Source organism: Falco punctatus (assembly GCF_963210335.1).
Source record: "Falco punctatus genome assembly, chromosome: 2".
NCBI classification, from domain to species: Eukaryota; Metazoa; Chordata; class Aves; order Falconiformes; family Falconidae; genus Falco; species Falco punctatus.
Genome location: NC_137581.1, coordinates 75300434 through 75324842, shown reverse-complemented (window position 1 = coordinate 75324842; position 24409 = coordinate 75300434). Strand labels below are relative to the sequence as shown.

Below are 24409 nucleotides of genomic sequence, written 5' to 3'. Positions count from 1 at the left end.
GCGCCCCCTGGCGGCGAGCGGCACGAACCGCCCCCCGCCGCAGGGGCAGCGCGCCCGTCCTTGAGCGAAGGGTGCAGGCGGCCGCCCCGCCTCTTCCGCCGCTCCCGGCCCGCTGCCCCTCGGCCGGCGGCCGCCGCGCCCCCGGGCCCGCGCCGCTGCGTGGGCGGGGGAAGGGGAGGGGAAGGGGAGGGCGGGAGGCGGGAACAGGTGAGGCAGCGGTGAGGGGCAGGGGGCTCGGGGCGGACGGGCGCGTGTCGCGCTGCGGGAGCCTCCCCCGCCCTCCGTAACCGCCCGGGGAGGGGAGGGGAGGGGAGGGGGCCCGGGGGCCCGGCGTGCCGCCAGCGGCTCTGCTCCGGCCGCCTGCGCCGAGCGCGGCCTTGTCCCCGCAGCCCGCGGGACGGGGCGGCCCGGGCCGGCCTGCTGGGCCCCGCGGCGGGCCGGGGCAAGGCGTGCGGGGCCGCCGCCCTCCTCGGCCTTGCGGGGGGCTCGGGTTTGGCACCCCTCCCCCAGCCCCGCCGCGGGGAGCTGGACTCCAACGGCGGGGGAATACCAGTCCCCCGGCAGCCGGCACCCTTCGGTGCGGGGGGGGGGGGGGGGGGGGGTGCTACACGTACAGCTTGGTACGGTTTTTAAGCACAAATACATTGAAATCGAGTCTACAGTTGTGCGATAGTCTGCGCTTCTGATCAGTGCGTGGAATTTCAAAAGTGATTAAGTGCATCCGTTGATCTTTTCCATGTAAGTACTAGTTACGGGGATTTTTATGGCCACGCGGAACTAAGTAAGCATCCTTGCAAACTGCCTAGAAGGAAAGAAATCGCTATATATCATACATGAGAAGCTTTAACATGTTAATCAGGTCCATTTATAATAACTACAAGCTGATGATTTAATATATTACCTGGATCAAAATCAATTGAAAACATGCAGGATTGATCCATTCGGGCCAAAGTACAGCTCCTTTCCCCTCCCTTTTCAGATGGGTTAGGGCAGAAGGACAGTTTGTTACATGCGGAACGTAAAAACACTCTTGATTCCTTAAGCTTGGTTTAGCCTAGTTTTTTGTTTGGAAAGGAAGCCAGCAAAGGATATATTTCAGTCACTGGTGAATCTATGAGACTCCTTAGCACCGTGTATGCAGTGTTTGTCTTAGGATTTTCATTAATAAAAAGAGATTAGCTGATGCGTAAATTGTGTGTGCAGTTTCTATGGTATTTTTCTACTTTTGATTTTACATGAAGACTTACGTATGTCGTAGTTTGCTAAAGGTGTTCCTTCTGCTGTTTCCCAAAGTAATTCAGAAGCACTGGTATTGCTGACAGGATGATATACTGTCTGCTGTTAATTTGTTCTGAATTCCAGATTTATAACCTTACCTGGCACAAATGAAGGAGATTGGCCACTAGGATGTGATCACCCTGCTGGGATACAAGAGTTAATCCAAATGAATCTGTAACACCAAAAGGGTACTGTAATGAAATCCTTTGAGAATGTACCAGGGAGTAGATCTTGAGGCAAGGATGTATGTAAATAGAAAATTCAGTTGATGACTGAATGTAAGTGTATAGAGGAAAAGGGAGAAGTTTGTTTCAGCAGTTACCACTCAACACACCATCACAAAATCGTCTATAAAGTATTATGCTGCATGGAGTTTGCAGAAAGGCAGTAAAGCTTTGGCCTTTCGGGAATTCTGCAGTGCAGAACAAAGCTATGCTACTGTTGCTATACCAGGAGGAAAGTATATTGTGAATTAATTTTAATTCATATTGTAATACTTCAATAGAAATTAATAAGAAATGCCGATTTCAATATCAATCTAAAAGAAAATAACATTGCATACTGTTCTGAAATTTTGTAGGGGTTTCTTTAAATAACAAGTTAAAGATCAAACAAATCATTTAAGTTCTTTTAAAAAGCATATTTAACAATTTTTATAAAAATGTGTTTATAGGTCATTGTTTATAATGTAGCTGCATCTGAAGAAACATAAAGTGGCTTTCTGTCATGCTGACTAACAACATAGGGCATCACTTAATGGTACGCCAAGCAATGATTCCAAGAAACCTGAAGCCGTTTCCCTACGTTTGTTGCACCAGAATGTTGTCAGGTTACAAACCTAAAAGCAACATCAAGGACTCTTACAAAATTCTTGAGCTTGAGGAAGGATGTTCCCTTGACGATATCAGAAACTCTTATCGAAGTCTTGCCAAAAAATACCATCCAGACAGTGGTTCTGCCACAGCTGATTCCGAAGCATTTATGAAAGTAGAACAAGCATACAGAGTCGTGCTCAGTGATGTGGCAACTAGAAAGAAATCAAAGGAGAACAATGAAGAGGAGGAAGATCCATTCAAATTAAAAGCACCACAGCATAGACACTACTTGAGTTTTGAAGGTGTGGGTTTGGGAACACCAAGCCAAAGAGAAAAGCAATACATGCAATTTCGAGTAGACCGTGCTACTGAGCAAGTGTTGGAGTACCGGAAGCAGAGACTTGAAAGCCAGTATACTGTGACTGACCTAATGAAAGCCAAAGATGTGAAGCAGAGCAAAAAGGTGAAAATAACTCAGGCAGTTGAACGGTTGGTTGAGGACCTCATCCAGGAATCGATGGCGAAAGGAGACTTTGACAACCTCAGCGGCAAAGGAAAACCTTTGCAGAAATTTTCAGACTGTCCACATATCGACCCTATGACTCACAATTTGAACAGGATTCTGATAGACAATGGATACCAGCCAGAGTGGATCCTGATGCAGAAAGAAATACGGGAAACTATCGAGCGGTTAAGGAAGAGTATAGTGGCGTCTAGATGTAAGCTTGGAGGGCCAATGACACCATATACGCAAAAGCAATGGAATCGTATTTGTGAGCAATTTATAGAAGATATCAAGAAATTAAACAAAAGAATTGACAACTTCAACTTAGTTGTTCCTATTCTGAGCAGACAAATGGTGCACTTCAGTGCAGACAAAGAAATTGTTCGAGCACAAAAGACTTACGAAGCTTTGATGGAAAACAGAGAGGCTTCTAATTCAGACACAAAGGAAAATGAAGCAGAAAATGTTAAAAGGTTTGGGTGGAAGTCTTCTCTATTGAAGTGGTTAAACCTTACACTGAAATAAGATAATACAAATTCATCTGTCTTGTCAAGATTTTGAATGCACTTTATTAATGAAACTTGTAGCACTGGAGAATTTTCATGTACACTGAAAATGTAAAATTGAGCTTTCCACTGTTACACCAACTAAAAGGAATTGGGTTGTTTGATGTGCATTTGCATGTCCTTAATCAATTTGTTTGTGAATATTGTTAAGAAACTGTGCTGGTTTTGACTGGGGTAGAGATAAATTTCATCATAGTAGCTAGTGTGGGGCTGTGTTTTGGGTTTGTTCTGGAAACAGTGTTCATAACACAGGGATATTTTCGTTACTGCTGAGCAGTGCTTACACAGAGCCAAGGTCTTTTCAGTTTCTCACACTATGCCACCAGCAAGTGGGCTGCGGGTACACAAGAAGTTGGGAGGAGACACAACTGGAAGAGCTGACCCCAGCTGACCAAAGGGATGTTCCATGCCGTATGATGTCATGCTCAGCATATAAAGCTGGGGGAAGAAGAAGGAAGAGGGGGATGTGCAGAGTTATATAACATTTTGTCTTCCCAAGTAACAGTTACACATGATGAAGCCCAGTTTTCCTGGACATGGCTGAACACCTGCCTACTGATGGGAAGTGGTGAATGAATTCCTTGTTTTACTTTGCTTGCGTGCGCGGCTTTTGCTTTACCTATTAAATCATCTTTATCTCAACCCACAAGTTTTCTCACTTTTACCCTTTCGATTCTCTCCCCATCCCATTGTGGAGGGAGTGTGAGCAGCTGTGTGGGGCTCAGTTGCTGGCTGGGGTTAAACCACAACAGCAACAAATTGGTTATCCTCTTGCATCTCATTTTACTTCTGCTTAAATCAAAAGTAATGCTTCACTTTCGCATAATCACTCTCACGGTTTCAAAAGGTGAAACTGAGGCATAACAAAAACATTATGGACAAAGTGGAGGAAAAAGTCTTGCTATGCCCTGTTCGACCTTTATCCTTTCTTATTTAAATGCTTACAGCTAGTTCATAAATTGTTGGCAGGTTTCATGCATTTTTTTTTAAAGTACATTCGTCTCTTCAAGGTTAAATTAAATGGGAATGAAGGGAGGGTTCTGGATGTCTGGGCTTGGACTGTGCATCCTGCAGAAGTCCATTTTTGGACCTGGCTTTTGACACTGAGGGAGGTTTCAGAAAGCATCTGAGCAAATAAGTAAGAGTGGCCAAAACTGTACCCTTCTCTAGTTGGAGTCGAGAGAAGGGAATATTCATTTTCAAAAGTAATTGCACCATTTAAGTATTTTAGGATACTGGCATCAAAGCACCTACTGTGAAATATTGCTGTACTATTAAAGTTTCTGGGCAGTGGCTTGGAGGGTGGGAAAATCTCCATGATGCCAAAGATTTATTTATCTTTAGTAACCTCTCTGCTCCCCACACCATCTGGTTTTCCTGGAGGACTCTGCCTTTGAAAAGGTGTCACTGGATATATCAGTATCTGTGTGGGCCCCTTCCTCACTCATGCCTCTGTGACTCAGCCTGTCACTGTCTCCACCCATGCAAGAGTTGTGCTGTGCCCTGCCAGTCTAACCACAGGCTCTGGTATGCAACGGAGGGGGAATTTACACTCTCAGAGTTTCAGAAATGAAAGCTAGATGATGATGATGGTGATGATGATCACAACCATCCTTTGGCAGATGCCCCAGTGCTGGCAGTCTGGCTTAATGTGTTCGCTTTTGGGTGGATAATGCTGCATGTGCTCTTTTTGGTCTTTGTGCTCTTGCTCATCTAGATGAGTCCTTAACATGCAGGCAGAACATTATTTATATTTGTTGGTAGAATGAATTAATTGAACCATCATTTGTCAGAGGGTATTATATAATCTAGTAATATAACTGAATATAGTTTATTTATTGGTAAACACCATAGGTCTTTCAAACCTTTATGTTACAGCGAATAAATAATAATGGCAAGATTTTTTTCATGTTTTAGGACATAGGGCTAATCTCGGCTTCCTTTAACATACCTTTTTGTAAGAATGAAGGTGGCAGAAGTAAGAAGAAGGGCATTATGTGCCGATGGATCTGTTGCCCCCAGGTCATGCCACTGGGAAGCTTGTGCTGTGCTGTGCCCTGGCGCTAGCTGAAAGGGTTAGATCGTGGCTATTCGTTCCTTTCCGCTGAGATTCCGTTGGGAGGCGGGGGTACGTGCATCGGTTGTGCCAGCCAGTAATTAATGTACTCTTCAGTGGCTCTCCCAAGTTTGCAAAGATGGTGAGAAATAATGTCTGTCTTGCGTATTAGGAGTGAAGTGTTACACAGTGGTCAAGTGGGAACAAAATGTGCATGTCGCCTTGATCTGCCATATCAGTAGCCTCATTCTAAATGCTGGGAGAGAGCAATCAGGTTACACGGCAGTCCTCTGTTTCTGGGGGCTTGGTAAGAGTTCAGATTGCTTTCCTTTCCTTCTCTTCTTTGTGGTACGGATACGACTCATTGAGATGGTGGTGTTAGACCAGGGGATACCAGAAATCTTTGACTTCATGAGCTCCTCACTCATTTTAGTAGGTATGTGTATGAATGTTTGTTCATTTCAATAACTTATCTATGCATTCTTGCTTTTAACGGAAACTGTAAATTCAACATACTTTTATGGAAGTGTTTTGACACAGTACTCTTAAAAAGATCAGATTTTGATTCTCATTATGATCTATAGGAATTGGATCTGAATTGCTGTTTAAACTAATCCAGTGACAGATTTAAAAAGAGCTAATTGCAAACTGAATTCATTGTACAAGAGTAAGTAGAAACCAGATTGCAGTAAGTCCAGCTTTAATGGCACCCACTTTGGCTCACAATGAAGATAAGTATCAGCAGTTTAAATATTTAAATTGCCATAATGGATGAGTCAACATACTGAGTGAATTTTATGTTCCTTTTAAAACGACTTGGTTTTAAATAGAGCAGATGTGACCTGACTCTCAGCACTTTAAGTCAGCCTTACATTGTTGTCATGAAAAATTGCCAGGCACAAAAATCTACTTCAGCACTTACGGCAATGATGATGAAAAAAATTATCTAAATTTTTATTTTCCCCAGGTGTGTGGAGGAGTATATTTTTGCAGGGCTGGTCTATTTTTTTGTTGCACTGAGCTCACAAAATCTTAAGAGCAGAATTTAGTCATTAGTCCTAGAAAAAGTAATACCAAGTTCTTGCATACAAATTGGAAAAACCCAGGAGAGAATGACCTTCAGAAGTAATTTTTCTGTCTGACACTAGACCGTTAATTTGAATTTTATAACTGTTATCTTATTACTGACCTCAAAAGGATAAAATCACTGCTGATTCCAGATACAAATACATGTTGCTTATTCCCAGAACTCCCTATGTGTTTGTCTAATTACCATACAGCTTATCTAGATGACATCTGAATACAAAGGCAAAATATTATTTATATGCATTATTAGGATATATTAAGTGAGGTATCAGGTTTTCTCAGGGTGAGGAATCTGTTTCTTGCCCAACAATCTGATGGCTCTTTCAAGCACTATTAGTAAGCTCTACAATTATACATGTTAGTGCTTTCCAATTAAAGGAAAAGACCTATAGCTGTAGGCTGTCTGAAATGATGTCTCAGGCTGTCCTATAAACTCAAGAGTTTCGATGTATGCTGTAAGTGTTGAGGCCTGCTGAATATCCTTCTGTTTCAGAGCAAGAATGCCTCTCAGGATGCACCTAGAGTTTCAGAGAAGGCTCTGAGGAGAAGAAATAAAAGTCACGAGAAGCAAGAGCAGGGCATGCTGTAAGAGACAAAGACAAGCGGTAAATCTTTGTTCTTAGTGGGAGAAACTCCCTCCATGAGGGAGAAGGGGATGTGTGGTGTCTCCCTTGCAGTTGTTTCCCTACCAGTTGTGTTTCCCTGGATGTGGCAATCACACAGTTTACCTTTCCACAGCTGAGATCAGCTGTTGGGAAAACAGAAACGTGTGTGTGCACGCACTGGGGGTGGGAGGGGTGATAGGAAGGACCTGGAAAGGAGAAGAGATTAGGGGGAAAGTAAACTGCACGTAATGCTTCCAGATGAGAGTGAGAAGATGGTGGCACATAACTTTAACAGGTATAGAGATTGGAGAGTAGGCATGTGTGAATAACAAAAAAAAAAAGAAAAAAAGAAAAAAATGGCTGTGATCCTTCTCAGTGAACAGCAAGGCAAGAGTTTTGTTACAAAGTTTTTTCTTCATGGTATGGTTCTGAGCATCATGAGTAAGAAACAACTGTTCCCATTGATGCTGTGTGCAGCAGAGAGCCTCTTCTCTGGGTTGGATAAAGTGAGAAAGGATGAGCTGCTTCGAAGGAAGACTGTGGCTTAGCTCCAGCGCTGGTGGAACACAGTGAGCACATGTAACTGAAGGCAAAAAAGGAGGAGAGGCTTTGAGTACAGCTTTTACCTTTTAGTGGGATTTCATGGGGTGACAGCTTAACTGCCTTTTCACAAGAAACTTAATATTGTTGCCATTTGGTAGCATCAGTAGGCCTTGCTCCCCGGGCTCCTCTTCGTAGTGCCCCATATTGCTCTTCCTTGCTGGTGAGCAATATCCTTGAAATGCCTTCCTCTTTTTTCTTTTGTTTATCCTTGTCATACTCTTTAATTTCTACTTCACACTTTTCAGATTGATTCTGTACTTTTTTATCTTACCACAGCGTGAATTTTCAAGACTAATCACTTTCCTAACTTCAATACTTAAATTAATTCAGTTGCAGCGTTTTCCCTTGGTATCTTGACATCAAATCTTTTATAATGGGCAACTGTGTGTGCTTTACAAGATCTTTCTTAAGGCACCTCTGGTGCTGGTGTGGCCTTTCCAATGCTTTGGAAAGCAATGGGCCGGAAAGCCAGGCAAAAAGAACCGATCCCGTCTGTGGGAAGCGTGAAGGGAATTTACCCAGAATCTAAAGCCTGGGGTGGGTTAGCACGGCTCGGGCACGTTCAACGCCGCGGTGCCGGCAGACGTCAGCTCACGGCCGTCGGGCGCTGAAACGGGTAGATAGCCCCTCGGCTCTCCCCGGCCGCGGCGGGCGCGGAGAGATCCGGGGCGAGCAGCGCCGCTCAGGGCTCCCCACGGGCTCGGCCCCGGGTCCTGCTCGCTTGCGGGCTCCGGGGAACGTCGGCGGGGCCGCTGCTGCCGGCGCCGGGCGGGAGGCGGCTCGGGAAGGCGGAAAGCGGCGATGGAGCCGCTTCCTCCCGGGGGCTGCGGGAGGGACACGGGGTTCGTTAACGTTATTGTTTGGGTTTATCACGGCGGGCTAAGGCCTAACAGCGTCCGGCGGCGAAGTGCGTTCGCTCCCATACGGATGAGCAGCGGCAAGGTTAGCGCGCCGTGCCGCACCGTGAGACGGCCCGCGGCGCTCCGGGGGGTGTCACCCGCACCCGCGGGCTGGGCGGGGCGCTCCCCGGGCGGGGGGCGGGTCTTGCGCCGACCCCGCCTCCTGTCTCCGCTCCGGTCTCTGACGTGCCCCGCCGCGTCGGCCAACCGCGGCGCCCCGTCCTCACCCAGCCTCCGGTGACGCGCGGCCCTCGCTGCCGATTGGCGGGCGGCCGCGTCGCTCGCGGGTCTCTCAGCCCCCCTCTCGCACGCCCGCGCGCCGCCGGCGGAAGGCTCTCGCCCTGGACGGGGGGTACGTGCGGGCGCCGCGTTCCTGCCGCGTCGCTGGGGGCGAGGGGCGGGGGGGCTGCGCGCGCCGGAGCCGGGGGCGGCCGCGGCGGCGGGCGGGAGGGCCCGCGGGACGCCCCTGTCCGAGCCTGCGGGGGCGCGCGCCCGCCAGCCTCCCCCGGCCAGCGGCCCTCGCGCGTCCCGGTGCCGCCTCGCCCGGAGCGCGGGACCCGCCGCCGCCCGCCCCGCCGCGAGGAGAGGCGGCCCTTCCCTCCGCCTGCGCCCCAGCCCGGGGCGGCGCCGTCGGTCCGGCCCGGCGCCCCCGCGCAGCGCTCGGTGCCGGTCGCGGGCAGCGAAGGGGTCTGCGCGCCGCGTGCTCGGGGCGGGGGCGGCCGCCCCCTGCCCCTCCGCCGGAGCCGTGAGCTAGAGCCGTAGCGCCGCCCCGCCGCGGGCGGTCAGGGCCTCTCCGGGGGGCGGCAGGGCCCGTCCCTCCCCTCTGCAGGGCCGCTGCCATCGGCCGCGCACCCGGGAGCGGTGGGACCGCGCGGGGAGCTGGCGGGCCGCGGGGGAAGTTAAAAGCAAGAACAAAAACATTAACTTATTTTTTCCCAAGCGATGCTGCCCTCGGTAGAGGGCTCTGGGGTGCTGCCTCATAGTGCCCCGTCACGGCCTGAGCCCGTGCGAGCGGCACCGGTGCACGCAGCGCGGTTAGGGGCGCCGGGCCTGTGGGTAACTGCAGGACCGAGTCGGTTTATTCCTCTCAGGTCCTCAAACTTCAGTCGCACTCACAGAATACCTGCTGCAGGCAGCAGTCACGCTGCTCTGGGGCTGATCTGTGCGAAGTGGTTGCCTCTTGAGTAATTTTGCCACGCAGCCTTGTTTTTGTATAAGCTCATTTGAAAAGTTCCTTTCTTTCCTTCTTCTGTCTTTCTGTAATACTTGAACTAGACTATAGATACATCATAGTGCTGTGGTGTGGGGGAAACTGAAAGTGAAACTGCATGTAATTACTGAAATGAGTGAGTGTCTGAAGATCCCCCTTTAAAAAATCCAGTGGGCTTAGTAGAAATGTTCAGGTAAGCTGCTTACAGTCTTTTCATAGTATACGCATATGGGGAAAGTATGTGACTTCAAGCATATTCTGATCGGTTGCTTGTGGAAGTTGTCTTGTTTGAGGAAAATAGGGTTTTCTTCTTGACTTTAAATTTCTCCTCTTCGTGTCTATCTTTTACTTTCTTCTTTGAAAAGAGGAGGTTCCATTCTTTGCTAACCTGATGGTATTCTAGGGCCCTAGCACGGCTTAAGACAGATTCCTTTTGGCGGATTCTTTTTGTATTTTTTTGTAACTGCTCTTAATATTTTGTTCAAGTGAAATCAATTCATTTGGGGAGAGAGAAACTGATTTTCTGATGAAAATTTTGATCTCCGATTCTTGGGTTTTTATTTCACCTGCCTGAATAATATCCTAGTTGTTTTAACCTGAGTGCTAGCGCCTACCAAGTATTATTTTTACAGTACGTATAACTGTCTCCAGCCTCCGGTTTGTTCTTGCAAGCGTTCTTGTGTTTCTGTTTATTGGACATGAGTGATAAATGTTTCCAGAGAACAGTGGGAGAACCTGTCTGCCCTTGGAAAAGGGGAGGAGATAGATTGTAGGAAGGGCGTTGAAGGACAGCTAATGTAAGGAGTTTTACCTGTTTCCTTGCTGTGAAGTATGTGGATGTAAAAGTTTAAGCCAAGAGAGTGAGTGTTGTACATTTACTCAGATAAGAAAGTCCAGCTGAAAGCATCAGAATCTTCTGGCTAATAGGACACAATTGGGCTAAAACCTAGGTAGGTGTCCATATGAGGGTAAACTTTAGCCCAGCTCTTGTGATCTCGGTGGATACTCAGATTCACAATGTCACTGGTCTTTCACAGTTGAAATACAGCTTATTATTTTCTTCCTCCTTTGCTAGGCATGTTGAGAACTGCATATATATGGAATGTTATCATAGAGTCACAGAATGATTTGGGTTGGAAGGGATGTTCAGAGATTATCTAGTCCAAGCCCCCTGCCGTGGGCAGGGACACCTGCCACCAGACCAGGCTGCTCCAAGCCCCATCCAGCCTGGCCTTGGACACTGCCAGGGATGGGGCACCCACAGCTGCTCTGGGCAACCTGTGCCAGTGTCTTGCCACCCTTGTAAAAAATGTGTTCCTCACACCCAATCTAAACCTACCCATTTCAGTTTGAAACTGTTGTCTCTTGTCCTGGCACTACATGCCCTGGTAAAAAGTGTTTCTTGAATTTTCTTGTAAGCCCCTGTTGTGGCTTAACCCCAGCCTGCAACTAAGTACCAACCCCTCCCCCAAAGGATGAGGAGGGGAGTTGGGAAAAAGGTAAAACCTGTGGGTTAAGATAAGAACAATTTAATAATTAAAATATAAAAATAACAGTTGTAATGAAAAGAAAGAGAGTGAGAAATAAAATCCAAAAGGGGAAAAAACCCACGTGATGCTCAATACAGTTGCTTACCACCCACTGCCGGATGCCCAGCCAGTCCCACAGCAGCGGTTGGCGGGCCCTGGCCAGCTCCCCCCAGTTTATACACTGAGTGTGATGTTCTGCAGTGTGGAGTAGTCCTTTGGCTAGTTCGAGTCAGCTGTCCTGGCTCTGCTCCCTCCCAGCCTCTTGTGCCCCTCTAGCCACCTTTCTGGCAGGGTCTTAGAAGAGTCCCTGACTTAATATAAACACTACCTAGCAACAACTAAAACATCAGCATGTTATCAACATTATTCTCATGCTAAATCCAAAACCCAGCATTGTATCAGCCGTAAAAAAACCGTAACAATCCCAGCTGAACCCAGGACAGCCCCTTTTATATAGTGAAAGGCCACAATAAAGGTCTCCCTAGAACTTCTCCGGGCTGAACAACCCCAACTCTCTCAGCCAGTCTTCATAGGCGAGGTGTTCCAGCCTTCCCAAATAGGAGGCCCCCATTTTTGTGGCCCTTCTTTGGACCCACTCTAACAGGTCTGTGTCTGTCTTGTACTGGGGACCCCAGAGCTGGATGCAGCACTTCAGGTGGGGTCTAGCAAGAGCAGAGCAGGAGAATCTCCTCCCTTGACTTGCTTCTTTTTATGCAGCCCGGGACACAGTTGGCTTTCTGGACTGCAAGTGTGAATTGCAGGCTTGCATCCTTTTTTCCACAGGGCTGCTCTCATTCCATTTGTCCCAAAGTCCGTGTTGATATTGAGGTTTGTCCCAAGCCAGGTGCAGGACCTTGTACTTTTGTTGAACTTCATGTTGTTTGCATGCGCCCACACCTCAAGCTTGTCGAGGTCCCTCTGGATGGCAGCCCTTCCCTCTAGCATATTAATACCAATACTGTATAGTAGCTAACTATTTAGCAGCTTGTGAGAGGATGGCCAACCTGTTGCATTTGGGTTGGCTCTGTACATCCTTCCAGTAAGTCTGATGGGCACTGTGCCTACTTTTTAAATGAGAGCACGGGAAAGTAGTTGGTTGAACTTCAGGCTGGATGAATTGTTCCAGCATCCTGCAGTCTGCTTCTTGCCATCCTTTTTTTTTGGAAACCGCATGGCCCTTATTTGTTGTGCCTTCTACGTGTGGGAGCCCTCGATCAGGTGTGTCTTTGATCAGAGTTGGCATTGTCCTCTCATAGAAAGAGGAGTATCTGCATGTTGGTCACAGAACATAGGCACGTTCAGTAATGCTGGGAGAAACGGTGTATCACTGCTTTTTAGTCATGTGTCCTGTACACATGGAGCTATGCCAGTGGTGAGAGATATCTTTAATTATTTCTAGTGTTAAGTGGGGCTCTCTTGAAATACCTCTAAGAAAGACTCCTTTCCAGAATTCTGAATGGCATTGATTAATGTTTAGATTGTCTTAGAAAAGGGCAGCCACATCAGCACCTCCGTTTCCTTTTACTGCTGATAGAGCTGACATGCAAGAACACTATCACCAAGCTTTCTTTGTGAAATCAAAGCTAGTTTCTGCCATTAGGCACATGTAGAAATAATTCTAGCCTTCTTGTCTGTGTTCTGCTGCAAATTCTCTGCACCTTGTTTCTTCATGTTTGTCATTTATTCCAGTGAAACAGGAGAATTGTGTTGTCAGTCACTGGTTCTTGCTGTAGAAAGACTGCCACCTATTCACATATTCATTATGGGTGCTTCTCTTCTGAACGCAAAGATAAGGTTAAAACAAAGTGCAGGTTTGTGAGCCTGTATTAAGCACCAAAAATACAATTTCTGGTAAAATAATATGCTTTGGCAGAAGGCTGCTCTGTATCTTAGAAGGTATTAAAAAAAAAAAAGTAAAAATCAGCCTTCCGGTCTCCCTAGCTTCACTCATTTGTCACTAATGCAGCTGTGAAAACTCCATTTGATATCCAGTGAAGTATTGGGAGAGGTTTTGTCTCAAGTTTCTGTTGTAAGTGAAATGCCTCTGGTTTGTCACCTAATGTTTAAAAAACACTTAATTATTAAGACAGGGTTTTGTGCAGTGTATGGCATCCATAATGTTTATCATTACTGACTTTGTGAAGTTGAAAGAGTTTTGCTGGAATAAACGCTACTCAGCATTGTATTGGAAGTTGGTTTAATTATACTAGCTGACAAAACAAACTATATATACCCTTTAAGCCATAGAAGGGAATGATTTTTTTCATTTTGTTTCAGCCTTTTGAACTAGAGCAATTTTGTAGAAGTAAGAAGATTTCTTTCATTAAGTCATCCAAGGATTTAACAGGCTATTTCTTAATTTTCACAGACTGGTTGAGGTTGGAAGGCACCTTTGGAGGGCACCTGGTCCACTCCCCCCTGCTCAGGCAGGGCCACCCACAGCCAGTTGAGCAGGGCCATGTCCAGATGGCTTTTGAGTATCTCCAGGGATGGAGGCTTCACAGCCCCCCTGGGCAGCCCCGCTGTAGAAAAGTGTTTCCTGATGTTCAGAGGGAACCAGCCTCCTGTGTTTCGCTTTGGGCCCATTGCCTCAGGTCCGACTGGGCACCACTGATAAGAGCCAGGCTGCATCCTCTTTGCACCCTCCCTCCAGGTGTTTATATCCATTGATAAGATCGCCCTGAGCCTTCTCTTCTCCAGGCTAAACAGCCCCAGCTCTCGCGGTCCTTCCTCACAGCATGGATGCTACAGTCCACCATCTTTGTGGCCCTTCACTGGGCTCTCTGCAGTGTGTCCATGCCTCTCTTTACTGGGGAGCCCAGAACTGGACACACTACTGCAGGCCTGGCCACAGGAGCACTGAGTAAAGGGGAAGAATCGCCACCTTCAACCTGCTGGCAACACTCCTGATGCAGCCCAGGCTACCATTCACCCTCTTTGCTACGAGGGCACATTGCTGGCTCATGCTCAACTTGGTGCCCACCAGGACCCCCAGGTCTTTTTCTGCCAAGCTGCTTTCCAGCTGGGTGGCCCCAGCACATACTGGTGGGTGGGGTTGTTTCTGGGTGCAAGAGCTGGCACTTCCCCTTGCTGAACTTCATGAGGTTCCTGTGGGCACATTTCTCCAGCCTGTTGAGGCACCTCTGGATGGCATCCAAGTAGAGGGTGAAAAATAATTTCTATTGTTGTTGTTGCCATATTTGAAATAACTTTTTTCCTGTGGCTTTGCTTGACCTCCTCTCTGAATTGCAGTCGTACTTTAAGTTACGCTTGAAGGAGGTGATTTTATTTAGAGATGTTAATATTATTTAGATGGTCCATTATGGGGAAAAAGATCTGAAGGAAAATATAGCTATGAAGAAATATGCCTTCAGTCATTCAAAAAATGACTGAAACTGTATTTGCAGGCAAAGTCATAACTTTTGTAGATTTGATGTAACCACCATCGTGTTCAGTGGGGAGGAGGAGTAGTGCAGTGTGTTAGCTTACTCCTACCTGTGGCCAGCCACCCCACGGGATGAGAACCCTCTAGCCTGTAGTAGCTGCAGCAGTGGGAACCACGAGCTGTGTTCCAGTGCGGGTGGGCAAGGGGCTGGGATGGGAAGGGGGGCATTGCTGCAGGATGAGGAAGAGACACATTCATGGTTTGAAGAGGAACAGATAAAGTACAGATGGAACCATTTTAAAAGTGGAAAAGAAGGAAGGGCTGTTGGAGCAGTTGTAAAGCTGAGACAGCTCTGCACAGCAATTTTGTGCGAAGGTTGCAGAAAAAATAGGGGTCTGGAAATTGCTGGGTAGAAGTATAATCTAGGAAAATAACTATATGGTTGAGCCCAGATACTATAAAAAAGTAAAATACTTTTGGAATTGAGGCATTGATTTTAATGCTTTTAGGTATCATAAATAGGGATGGATTTCTGGAACTAGATTCAGGAGGGCAAACTTTCTTATCTTATTCATAGGAGATGGCCTGTGTTTGTAGTGTAGGCAAACTCTATTTATTATTTATTTATTATCATTTAACTTCTTAGCGTAGACTGCTAATTACTGTTATTAACCAGAAAAATGTTCTGCATCATCCTGTTCTGTAATACAATTATAAAGGACATTTGGCTGTTGTTAGCCTTTAGCAAATATCTGGAAATTATTTATGGCAGGTTGGGAAAATACGGAAGCTGACAATACTGAAACAGGACAGAACAGCATTAAGAATGGCTGTGAGTCACTGCTGAACAGAAGACGAGTAAACGTTCTAACTTCTGACGCTCAAACTATATATGCTAATCCTCTTACAGTGTGAGAATAGATGTAGTGTAGTGCAGAACCCTTTGTAGCTACTCGCTCACCAAACTGATGGAGAACTGTGTTGTTTCAGTAGTCACTTTGTAATACTAATTAACCTTGCGTTCCTCTTCATGTATTTAAAGTTCTGTGTGATCCTCTCTTTGTGAAGCAGGACATTCTTTACCCTTGTCATTAGTTGATTCACTGAGCTGATCCCTTTTCCCCTGTGTTAGAAAGGCACTATTTTATCAATCTTATTTGGAGACTGGAAATACAGGTATCTTATGCAAGATTCCATGGCCTGACTGAAAGACCCAAGTTCTGGTCTGTATATGAAGCCCCGTTGTATGTATCTTACTTTTTCTAACTGCTAATGCCAGAGAGAGCATTACGGTTTGAAGATGAAACTTATTTTGCTCCTGGTTTTTGCTTGCTTTTATTTTTGTGTTTCATACAGTTGAACAAACAATATATTCTATTTAATTTCTTTTGTTTCAGATATGATGATTTATATGTAATACATAGGTTTTTGACTTGTGTGATGATTTTATTTTGTAATTCTGTTTGCAAGGTTGGTTGTTTTTAAAATATAGCTCAATATAGAATCCATAGAGTAAATGGAATACTTTATTCTGTAAAAAAACCCCACAACCCCACATGGTAAAAATTCCTCATGAGAGTTGTCAAGCATCTCAAGATTTTGCTACTGTGTATTAAATGCAACTTTGGCTGTGTTTCAGGTATTTAGGGCACAGTTGTTAATGGGAAAATTAATGTGTAAGTACAAAACCAGAAGAGCAGTCTAATCTCTGAGGAAATGGCAGGATTCCTAGACAACTTCAGGTGGCCAGAATGTGAGTGTATTGACTGGAGTGAAAGAAGAAATGCCATCGCTTCAATCGTTGCAGGTGTATTGGTAAGTTTTAAGACAAGGTAAATCATAACTGTTGAAAAATTTGCAAGTACCACAGTTACATTTTTGTTTCAGATTTTGTGAAGTTTCACTCCTAACTGCAGTTCAATCCAGTATATTTCTTAAAAAAATTTTGTAAAGTGTAATTATTAGACAGCTCTTTTAAGAGTCAATAACTTTACGTCATTATCAGAGAAAACGCACCATTTCTGCTATCTCTTCTTTATAAAAGATTGATTTTCCTAGTGGATGAATCTCATGTGTTTAGACCCTGGATTCTTGTTCTTAAAGCTGTACAGAGAATTTAACCATACATTGATACTTAATTTGAATAGAAAATGTGACTGATTTTCATGTGCTCCTCTGAAAACATTGTTAAGGTTTATGCAGAGCTTGCATATCAAACAGATTTAGAGTCTGACTTGAAGCTAATGACTTTCTAGAATAGTTTGTAATTGTTAAAAGACAATTAAACAAATGGTTTGCATGAACGTTTGCCACTTTTTGTCTCTGTACCCTTCCAGCCTCATAATAATGGTCTATTTTATTTCTAGTTTTTCACAGGTTGGTGGATAATGATAGATGCTGCGGTAGTTTACCCTAAGCCAGAACAAATGAACCATGCGTTCCATACCTGTGGGGTGTTTTCAACACTAGCTTTTTTCATGTAAGTGTATACAAAGGGAGTTCTTATAAAACAAACATGAGCTGTTAAACACAGTTTTTACTAGACAATATGATATATGATAAAACTTTGAATAACTTTGTTATAAATTACTTGTAAATAATCTTCTTGTACTTTTTTGCATGGCAATGAAAGCCCTTTTTACCTTTTACCTGTGACCTTTGTTTCTGATTGTGGTCTGTTCATTCATTGATTCATTGTTCTGCGCCCCGCCCCCCCCCCCCATCTGTTTAGGGTAAATTGCTTTTCCTATGTACTTCGGCTGAACATAAAGCAGACCCTCTTTTATGCAAGTGGCTTTCTATAATAAGTAGTTAGATTCCTAGATGAAAATTAATGTAATGTTGCCCAGTTACTTACCTCAATATAAAACATTTTCCCTGCTTTTAAAATAATTTTTACAGCTGTCTCTGGCCCAAGACCTCTTCAAATAAGAGAGGTGGTAGTATTCTAGCTATTGTTACAAAGATGTAAATATGGCAGGCTTGAAGAAGTAATATTTTTTATTGAATTGTACAGCATTGGTGAGAAAAAAGGATGCATTTAAATACATAAAACCTTCTTGACACTTGGTGTCTGAAAGTTTCTGATTTTATTTCCTCAGCAGTGTAACTCTTTTTAAGAAAATACATTGGTCCTCACTTGAATACTTAGGGTGTTCATTGTGAAGGAAAGCAACTTGTATCATAATCATGAGAGCACAGTGTTAATGGCTATTATTATTTCTGTGAAGTGGCTTTAGATATTTTAAAAACTTAAACAGCCAGAAAGTGACCAGGAATATTTCAGTCACTACAAAGGGCAATTCTTTTGTTTTACAGGTCTGTTAATGTAAAAATTGAAGTAAAACTTACGAACAAATATGGGATTTGCTTGAAATCCAGTTGAAATCCTTCCATTAAGGGACATGTAATAACATGTTACTAGACAGAATGCCAAATAATTTTCCCAGAATTTGTTGCATCTTAAAAAAAGCTAGCTGTTTACTTATAACTTCAAATTTATTTTCTAATAATCTGAAGTGTATACACGTTTTTTTGTTCCTAGGATAAATGCTGTATCAAATGCACAGGTGAGAGGAGACAGCTACAGTGATGGATGTTTAGGAAGAACAGGTAAACTAACTAAAAATCAGGCTGAGTTGAATGAATGATTATTTTGGTGCTGGGTGGTTTTTTCCAAGTGGTAGTTAAACAAATCATAATCGTAAGTTAAGGAGTAGGAGAGAACTTCTGTGAAGGTAATTTCTTTACAAAATTAACACTTGGAGATAAGTATTGTCTAAAAGATGAACTTAGAAAAACTCGACATCTGTATATCTTGAATACCTAAGCTTTCTTCTGCGAATCCCCCATAGCTGTTGGCAGAAATTTATTTCTGCCTTGTGGTAGGCTATGGAGCAGACATTCCTTCAGAATGTCTTCTTTTAGAAGGTATCACAAGCATTCAGTTTCCATTGTATGTCACCTACTGTTTGGTGTCTGTGGACCTGCTGTCCTCTCTCTGCTTTCATTCATAATTCCTTTACTGTTTCTCATGCAGATGCCAGCATCTGTGTTCATGTGATTTGTAGAATGCTGGAAATCTGGTAGGATTTACTGAGTTTTGAACTAGCGTATGAGGCTTTTCTGTGTGTCATTCACAAGTCAGCTCAAGAGAATCTTTGCATAGAAGTATTATTCCTTTCCCATGAGTGAGCAGGTTGATTATTTTTGAGTGTCATCTTCCTTTTTCAGCAGACAATATCTAGTAGCTATGGTAGATGTTGCCCGTCTGAATATATCTTTCTGAAGTAAACACAGGAAGTATTTGCTTTATGTAACCTGTTGAAATGCCATCTTTAGCTCAGAAACACTATAGTTTTGGCAAAGTACCTCATCATTAGTCACTCCAAGTTGTGTTAAATAATACTATAAGCATTCCCTACAGATAAGGGGAAATTTATGGTAGTTGTATCTGTTCTCTAAAATAAGGGGAATCCAAGCTACTATGTGCTTTACTAGAGAAGGCAAATTTGGTTTATCTTGTCCATGATGCAAGGGTTTAACCCTTTCCCTTTGTGCCTTCAGCAAGATAACATATTGTATCATAATAGAGTCATAGCTTGGATCATCTGTCCCCATGGATAACAGTCTACATGGCTCTCAGAGGTTTTAATATTTCCTGCAGGTGCTCGTATCTGGCTCTTCATTGGCTTTATGTTGATGTTCGGTTCACTTATTGCTTCAATGTGGATTCTTTTTGGAGCGTACGTTACACAGAGTAAGTTCATTTATTTTCACATATAGAAAAGTGCTTTTGCTGTCAGCCAAAAGGCAGAAACCCCAGTAGAACGGAAATGTGTGGTCTGTTCTTGGCAGAGCTGTACCATCTAGTTTTGTAGGCAGAGAATGATAGTATGAATAGTGTTTTAAATACACCTTCCAATACAAAAGAACTTAATATTTCCTTTGTTACTTACTTTGCAGACACTAATGTTTACCCTGGATTAGCAGTGTTTTTCCAAAATGCATTGATATTTTTCAGGTAAGTTGTCTCAGCAAATTTCCCTCCTTCCAAGGGGGTATATGACCTACCTGCTTCCACACACATTGATACTCCTGGAAAAGAAGTTCTGAAAGCTGGAGGCTGACTCCAGGCTTGGACCTTCCACAGCATGGAGTTTGCTGCTGTCAGTGCAGGACCCTTCGTATTTCACTTTATTACCCACCCTGGCCTTTATTTGAGGATGGTGGCATGTAAGTCAAAGGGACCCCTTAGGTCGCTGAGTAAACTGACATTGGCCAGAGAACTGAGGTGATAATCAATGCCTTGACTGATGAAACTGTTTCTTAAAAACGCTTTTCTTTTTTTTTTTTCCCCACTCTGCTACTTTTTACTACTCCCTTTGCTCCAATGCTTAGAAACGATGTTTTATTTGCCCCTTCTCAGCCCAGGAAAGGCTCTTCAGTCCCCCTTGTGCTCCTGTTAGTCCAGCTCTTTCTGATCTCACTGAATTTACAGCTCTAGAGTGTGGATGACCAAGAATATAGACAGTGTTCTGGGTGAGATACTGTCAATGTCTTTGGATAATGGCAATAATGCTTTCATCCCTGTATTACAAATACTTTGGCATATGTCCTAACAGCACTAGGCAGGAGACCCTATTGCCCTTTTCCTGACTGTTTCATACCAATGGCTCAGTTATCTGATAATTGATACACCTAGATTTGTTTCTACTGGATGAGCTCTCAGTTATTAAGAGGGATAATTTATTTTTTCTAAGAGCATGATGTGGTACATTTTGTAATATTACACTTAAATCAATTTCTTTTATGTAGCTTAATTTCATTAAGTATATCGTATGACACTTCGAACATATCTGTTCTGTAATGACTCTTTTTATATGTATAATGCATTCTGCAATCCATAAATTTAATTAATAAAAGACAATGAAAGCATCAAATAGTGTAAGTTCCCAGATCAGTCACTGAAAAAGTTCACATAACCTCCTCTTTTGCAAGTTCTTCCCCACTTAAATTACTGAGCTAGCAATTTTCCTTCTAGGACCATATCAAATTCTCTGCTAGTGACCTAGATTGACTGGCTCCACTGTGCTTCCCTGTTTGGAGTTATGTTCTTGCAGAAAATAGCAGTTCCTAAATCTCTTCTGCTCTTTTGTACCCGATTGAAATGGGATACTGAGGAAGGCTGACTTTTGAGAATAGTTTCACCATGCCTGAAATCTTTAGTCTTATTTCAGTAGTTGAACTTACGAAGCTGCTTTCTGTTTCTGAAAGTGTCTTTCCTAGTTTTCTATTGTACTGCATATGTAGATTTATTTTAGGTTTATTTTTCTTTTTGTCTTCTAAAACTTGTTTTCTAGGCATGCACTATGAAAGGACAACCTTTTTATTAAAACAAACAAAAAAATGCTTTTTTTTTTTTTTTTTTTTTTTTTAATCTCGCTTTGCACTTTAGGCAGTAACGTTTGCTAAGTCCATCTATTGCCACAGACTCCTTTCCTTAGACCAAACCCGGGTCAATCAGCAATGCCCTTCGCAATGTCCTTATCCAAAACTTTTGTTTTGATTGAATCTGGTTCTCTTCCATCAGTGTTGTTCCCTAATGTCTGTATTCCCTGAACCATGTGTCCCCTTCAGGACTTGTGCTTCAGCCCTGGTTGTTACTCCACCAGTTTTTTTAACTTAGTTTAACATGCTGTATTAGTAGTTCTTTTCTCTAGTTAATTGCCCAGGTGTCTAGCTTGTTTTACTTATCATTGCTTGTTATTGTTCTCAGTGTCAGTGTTTCTCATTTCCCTCCCTTTTCATTCTGTTAAGATTTAGTATGACTGTGCCCTTCTTTACTGCCTGTTTGTTGGCTGTAAGAAAAAAAAAATAGGGGGAGCAATAAGGAAATTATGCTTGGTTTTGTTCCCATAACATTTTTTTAATTTGTGACAATATATAATTGCATCCAACTTTTTATAAAGGAGTTTTGGAAATCAAATTGCAATCTGGATCTCACTTATCCACCACAGGATCAATATTCTTTTTGATTTGCTCATAAAAATGTAAGTGCTTAGATTCCATCCTAGCATGATGAGTTATGTTCAGCTGATTGTCAGATGCCTGGATGAGGCTTGCTGCTCTGTAACTGTGTATTGGTCCTAGAATCTCTTATATACTGGAATTTTTTCCTTCAGAAGGGCAGATGCTTTTACTGTGAGAATGGTTGCTTTTTGAGCAGTTGCTTCAGCTGGATCTCATAGGTTTAGCACTGCATCGTAAATGAAATGTAAGTACAAACACCAGATAACGACTTGTATAAAAGTTAAGGTTACTGGAGTGCTGTTGATTTGCAGTGTACGTAGTAGATGATTATAAGGATACTATTAAAATTACCTTTTCCATCTTATGTATGGTCTGATTTGTTAAATTTTTTTTTTCTCTCTAGTACTCTGATCTACAAGTTTGGAAGAACAGAAGAGTTATGGGGATGAGAGATCACGTATAGTGTTGTCTATTCCATAGTTGCTATGTCGTACTATGTATGTAGAAATATTTACATTTATTTGTTCTTGTTTTGCTTTCTAAACTGTATGAACTGAGACAAATTACAGGTTCTGTAATAAGCTCCCTCTTTTCACAGGATGGATTTGTGAATATGTACATACAACTGTATATATCTTAAAAAGGGAATGTCAGGCTTTCTTTCTGAAATCTTCAGGTATATTTCTTCTAACATGTGGGTTTCTGTCAGCTCCCAGGACCTGATCTTCCAAACCTTCCCATGTGTCAGAGACTTCAGTGGAACTGTTAGTGAACAAGCAAGATAAAGCCCGTGCCCTGTAAAAGGGGTTATTAATTTTATGCTTAGGTGAGCTAGAGCCAGTTTTGCAAGGGCTGGCAGCAAGGGCTGCCTGTGGAACCTGAAGGAGTAGTCAGCGCGTGGAAGTGACGCAGCTAAACCTGTATTTAACGAGGGCAGATTCTGTTGTGTGCTGAGGTAAGAGCTGCTTTTAAGAATTTTGTATAACTGTTCAGAAAAATACAAAGTAGCTATTTTTTTGTAAAAGGTTATGAATTTTTAACAAGGCCCTATATTAAGCAGGTTCTGCATGGCAAATCAAACCGTTCTTGACTTCTCATTGCTAGCACAAATTACATTTGGCAGCACCACAGTTCTTAGAATTAATTTCATGCTGTTGAGCGTAATAGATACCAATTAGTATTTAATGTATTTACTGATACTAGACTAAAAAACCCAACAAACTGATGCCAGTCATACTTAAGGAATATAAAGAATAAATGAGTCAGACTACTATCTTTAAAATTATGCTAGCATAATTTTCTTCAGGGGAAGCTTTTTGCGGACAAATGAACAGTTATCCTGCTACCTATTATCTTTTCTATTTACAAGGCGAGCATTTCAAGTGGGGATATAGTAGATGTATTTATTGCTCACAAACTTACCTTGAAATAATTGCCAGTTTTAGGACTGCCATTTGCCCCAGTTAAAAATGTATTTATCTCCTAAATTTCATGGGCACTTTATGGGAATGCTTCCGTTATTAAAATCCAGTTTCTTCTAGCTGGAGTATACAGAAAGGAAGAATAGCGATGTTTTATAGCTTTGGACTGATCTTGTATATTCATCTTGCTGTTGATTTAGGAGTTCTATGTGGTTTTTAAAGCATTTGAATCTTTGTGTTTAAAAGCTTTTATAACTTTCCATGCATCAAGATTGCTGACCAAATAGTATTAAACTGCAGAATGTAACTTCTGTGCATGATTACCATATACTGTTAGTCATCTAATTGCTCCCTTGTGGGAATCTCTCCAGTGGACAGAATATGAAGCAAATACTGCAGCTGAAATTGTGCTACTGGCTAGACTAACTTTATCCTGATTTTGCCATCCTGCAGTGAGTTACAATATATTCACTGGTGTTGATCATAGCTTTGTACATAAGTTGTCCTGGCTGTAATTTCAGAAAACTGCAATAAACTTTTATGTTCTCAAAATAGTGAATTTCACAAGGTAATTGTACAGCAGTACTCTCTGTAACAGGCCGGTAGTACTGACTTTCAGCAAGCCTTACACCAGCTATTAAGTAAAAGCAAGGTTTTTGTTTTCAGACTGGTTGATTTCTTGCTTAGGAGATTGGGAACATTTGTTGGCTTTTTTACTAAGTGAGAAACAAGTGTGGCCTGTAACTCATACCATTTACAGTATCTTGTACCTGACACTTGAACAGCATAAGCTGAGGGTTTGACTCTTAACAGTGTGCTTTAACTCAAGTTCCCGGTTAAGAAAGGAGTTTTCTTAAGAGCAGGGCAAGAGCTTCTTTCTGAGGTTACCTGTATTTTCTACCAGAAGTTTGCTTTCTTCCAAGTATTTTTTAGCCATCCCTTCTGGTTTTAGAGAACCAGAATGGTTGTGCTCTCTCTAAAGCTGCCAAGGGGAGAAAAGAAACAGCTTTGAACATGTATATATGCAAGTATTGCTTCTGGAGATACTCAAAGCCCACCGGGATGTGATCCTGTGCAGCTGCCTCCAGGTGTACCAGCGAGGTGGACTAGATCTCCAGAGGTCCCGTCCAACCCCAACCATTCTATGATTCTGTGTGTCTTTTCTGCTAGCTGAGGCTGAAAATGGCATAGTGCAAGAACCAGGCAGGCTCCATTCAGAACAGCCCAAGGTCTGCTTCTACACCACGGGTAGTTCCAGCACAGGCCAGAGTGGATAAGGATGGCTCATTTTAGGTAATGGCTTGGCCTGCTACAACTGGCAGTTGTGAAAATAACCCTTGAATTATCCCCAACAAAAGGTTTTTAACTTTGGCCTATTTGTGTAAAAAAATATTTAGTTAACAACTATCTCTAACAGAA

The 24409-nt window shown here is 43.2% G+C and overlaps 2 protein-coding genes across 9 annotated transcripts; both read left to right on the top strand.

Annotated features, from left to right (window-relative positions):
- The first annotated feature begins 73 nt into the window (after nt 1-73).
- On the top strand, nt 74-3806 carry DNAJC28 (DnaJ heat shock protein family (Hsp40) member C28). 4 transcript variants are annotated; one of them, XM_080374735.1, is made up of 3 exons: nt 74-207; nt 1363-1466; nt 1952-3806. In XM_080374735.1, the coding sequence occupies exon 3, from the start codon at nt 2005-2007 to the stop codon at nt 3121-3123; it is 1119 nt and encodes a 372-aa protein (XP_080230861.1). In that variant the 5' UTR covers nt 74-207; nt 1363-1466; nt 1952-2004; the 3' UTR covers nt 3124-3806. The 4 variants fall into 4 exon arrangements, with proteins under 4 accessions (XP_080230861.1, XP_080230863.1, XP_080230862.1 ...); XM_080374734.1 differs by lacking the exon at nt 74-207 and adding an exon at nt 228-738; XM_080374737.1 differs by lacking the exons at nt 74-207; nt 1363-1466 and adding an exon at nt 227-738.
- Nucleotides 3807-3961: 155 nt separating this feature from the next.
- Nucleotides 3962-23544, top strand: TMEM50B (transmembrane protein 50B). Of its 5 annotated transcripts, none has more exons than XM_080374757.1 (8): nt 3962-5656; nt 6800-6911; nt 16177-16352; nt 16904-17016; nt 18082-18149; nt 19204-19296; nt 19503-19560; nt 21973-23544. In XM_080374757.1, exons 3-8 carry the CDS (start codon nt 16254-16256, stop codon nt 22016-22018), a joined length of 477 nt encoding a protein of 158 aa, XP_080230883.1. In that variant the 5' UTR covers nt 3962-5656; nt 6800-6911; nt 16177-16253; the 3' UTR covers nt 22019-23544. The 5 variants fall into 5 exon arrangements, with proteins under 5 accessions (XP_080230883.1, XP_080230885.1, XP_080230882.1 ...); XM_080374759.1 differs by lacking the exons at nt 3962-5656; nt 6800-6911 and adding an exon at nt 8608-8765 and having other exon boundaries at nt 21973-22066; nt 22168-23544; XM_080374756.1 differs by lacking the exons at nt 3962-5656; nt 6800-6911 and adding an exon at nt 8608-8765.
- The last annotated feature ends 865 nt before the right edge of the window (nt 23545-24409 follow it).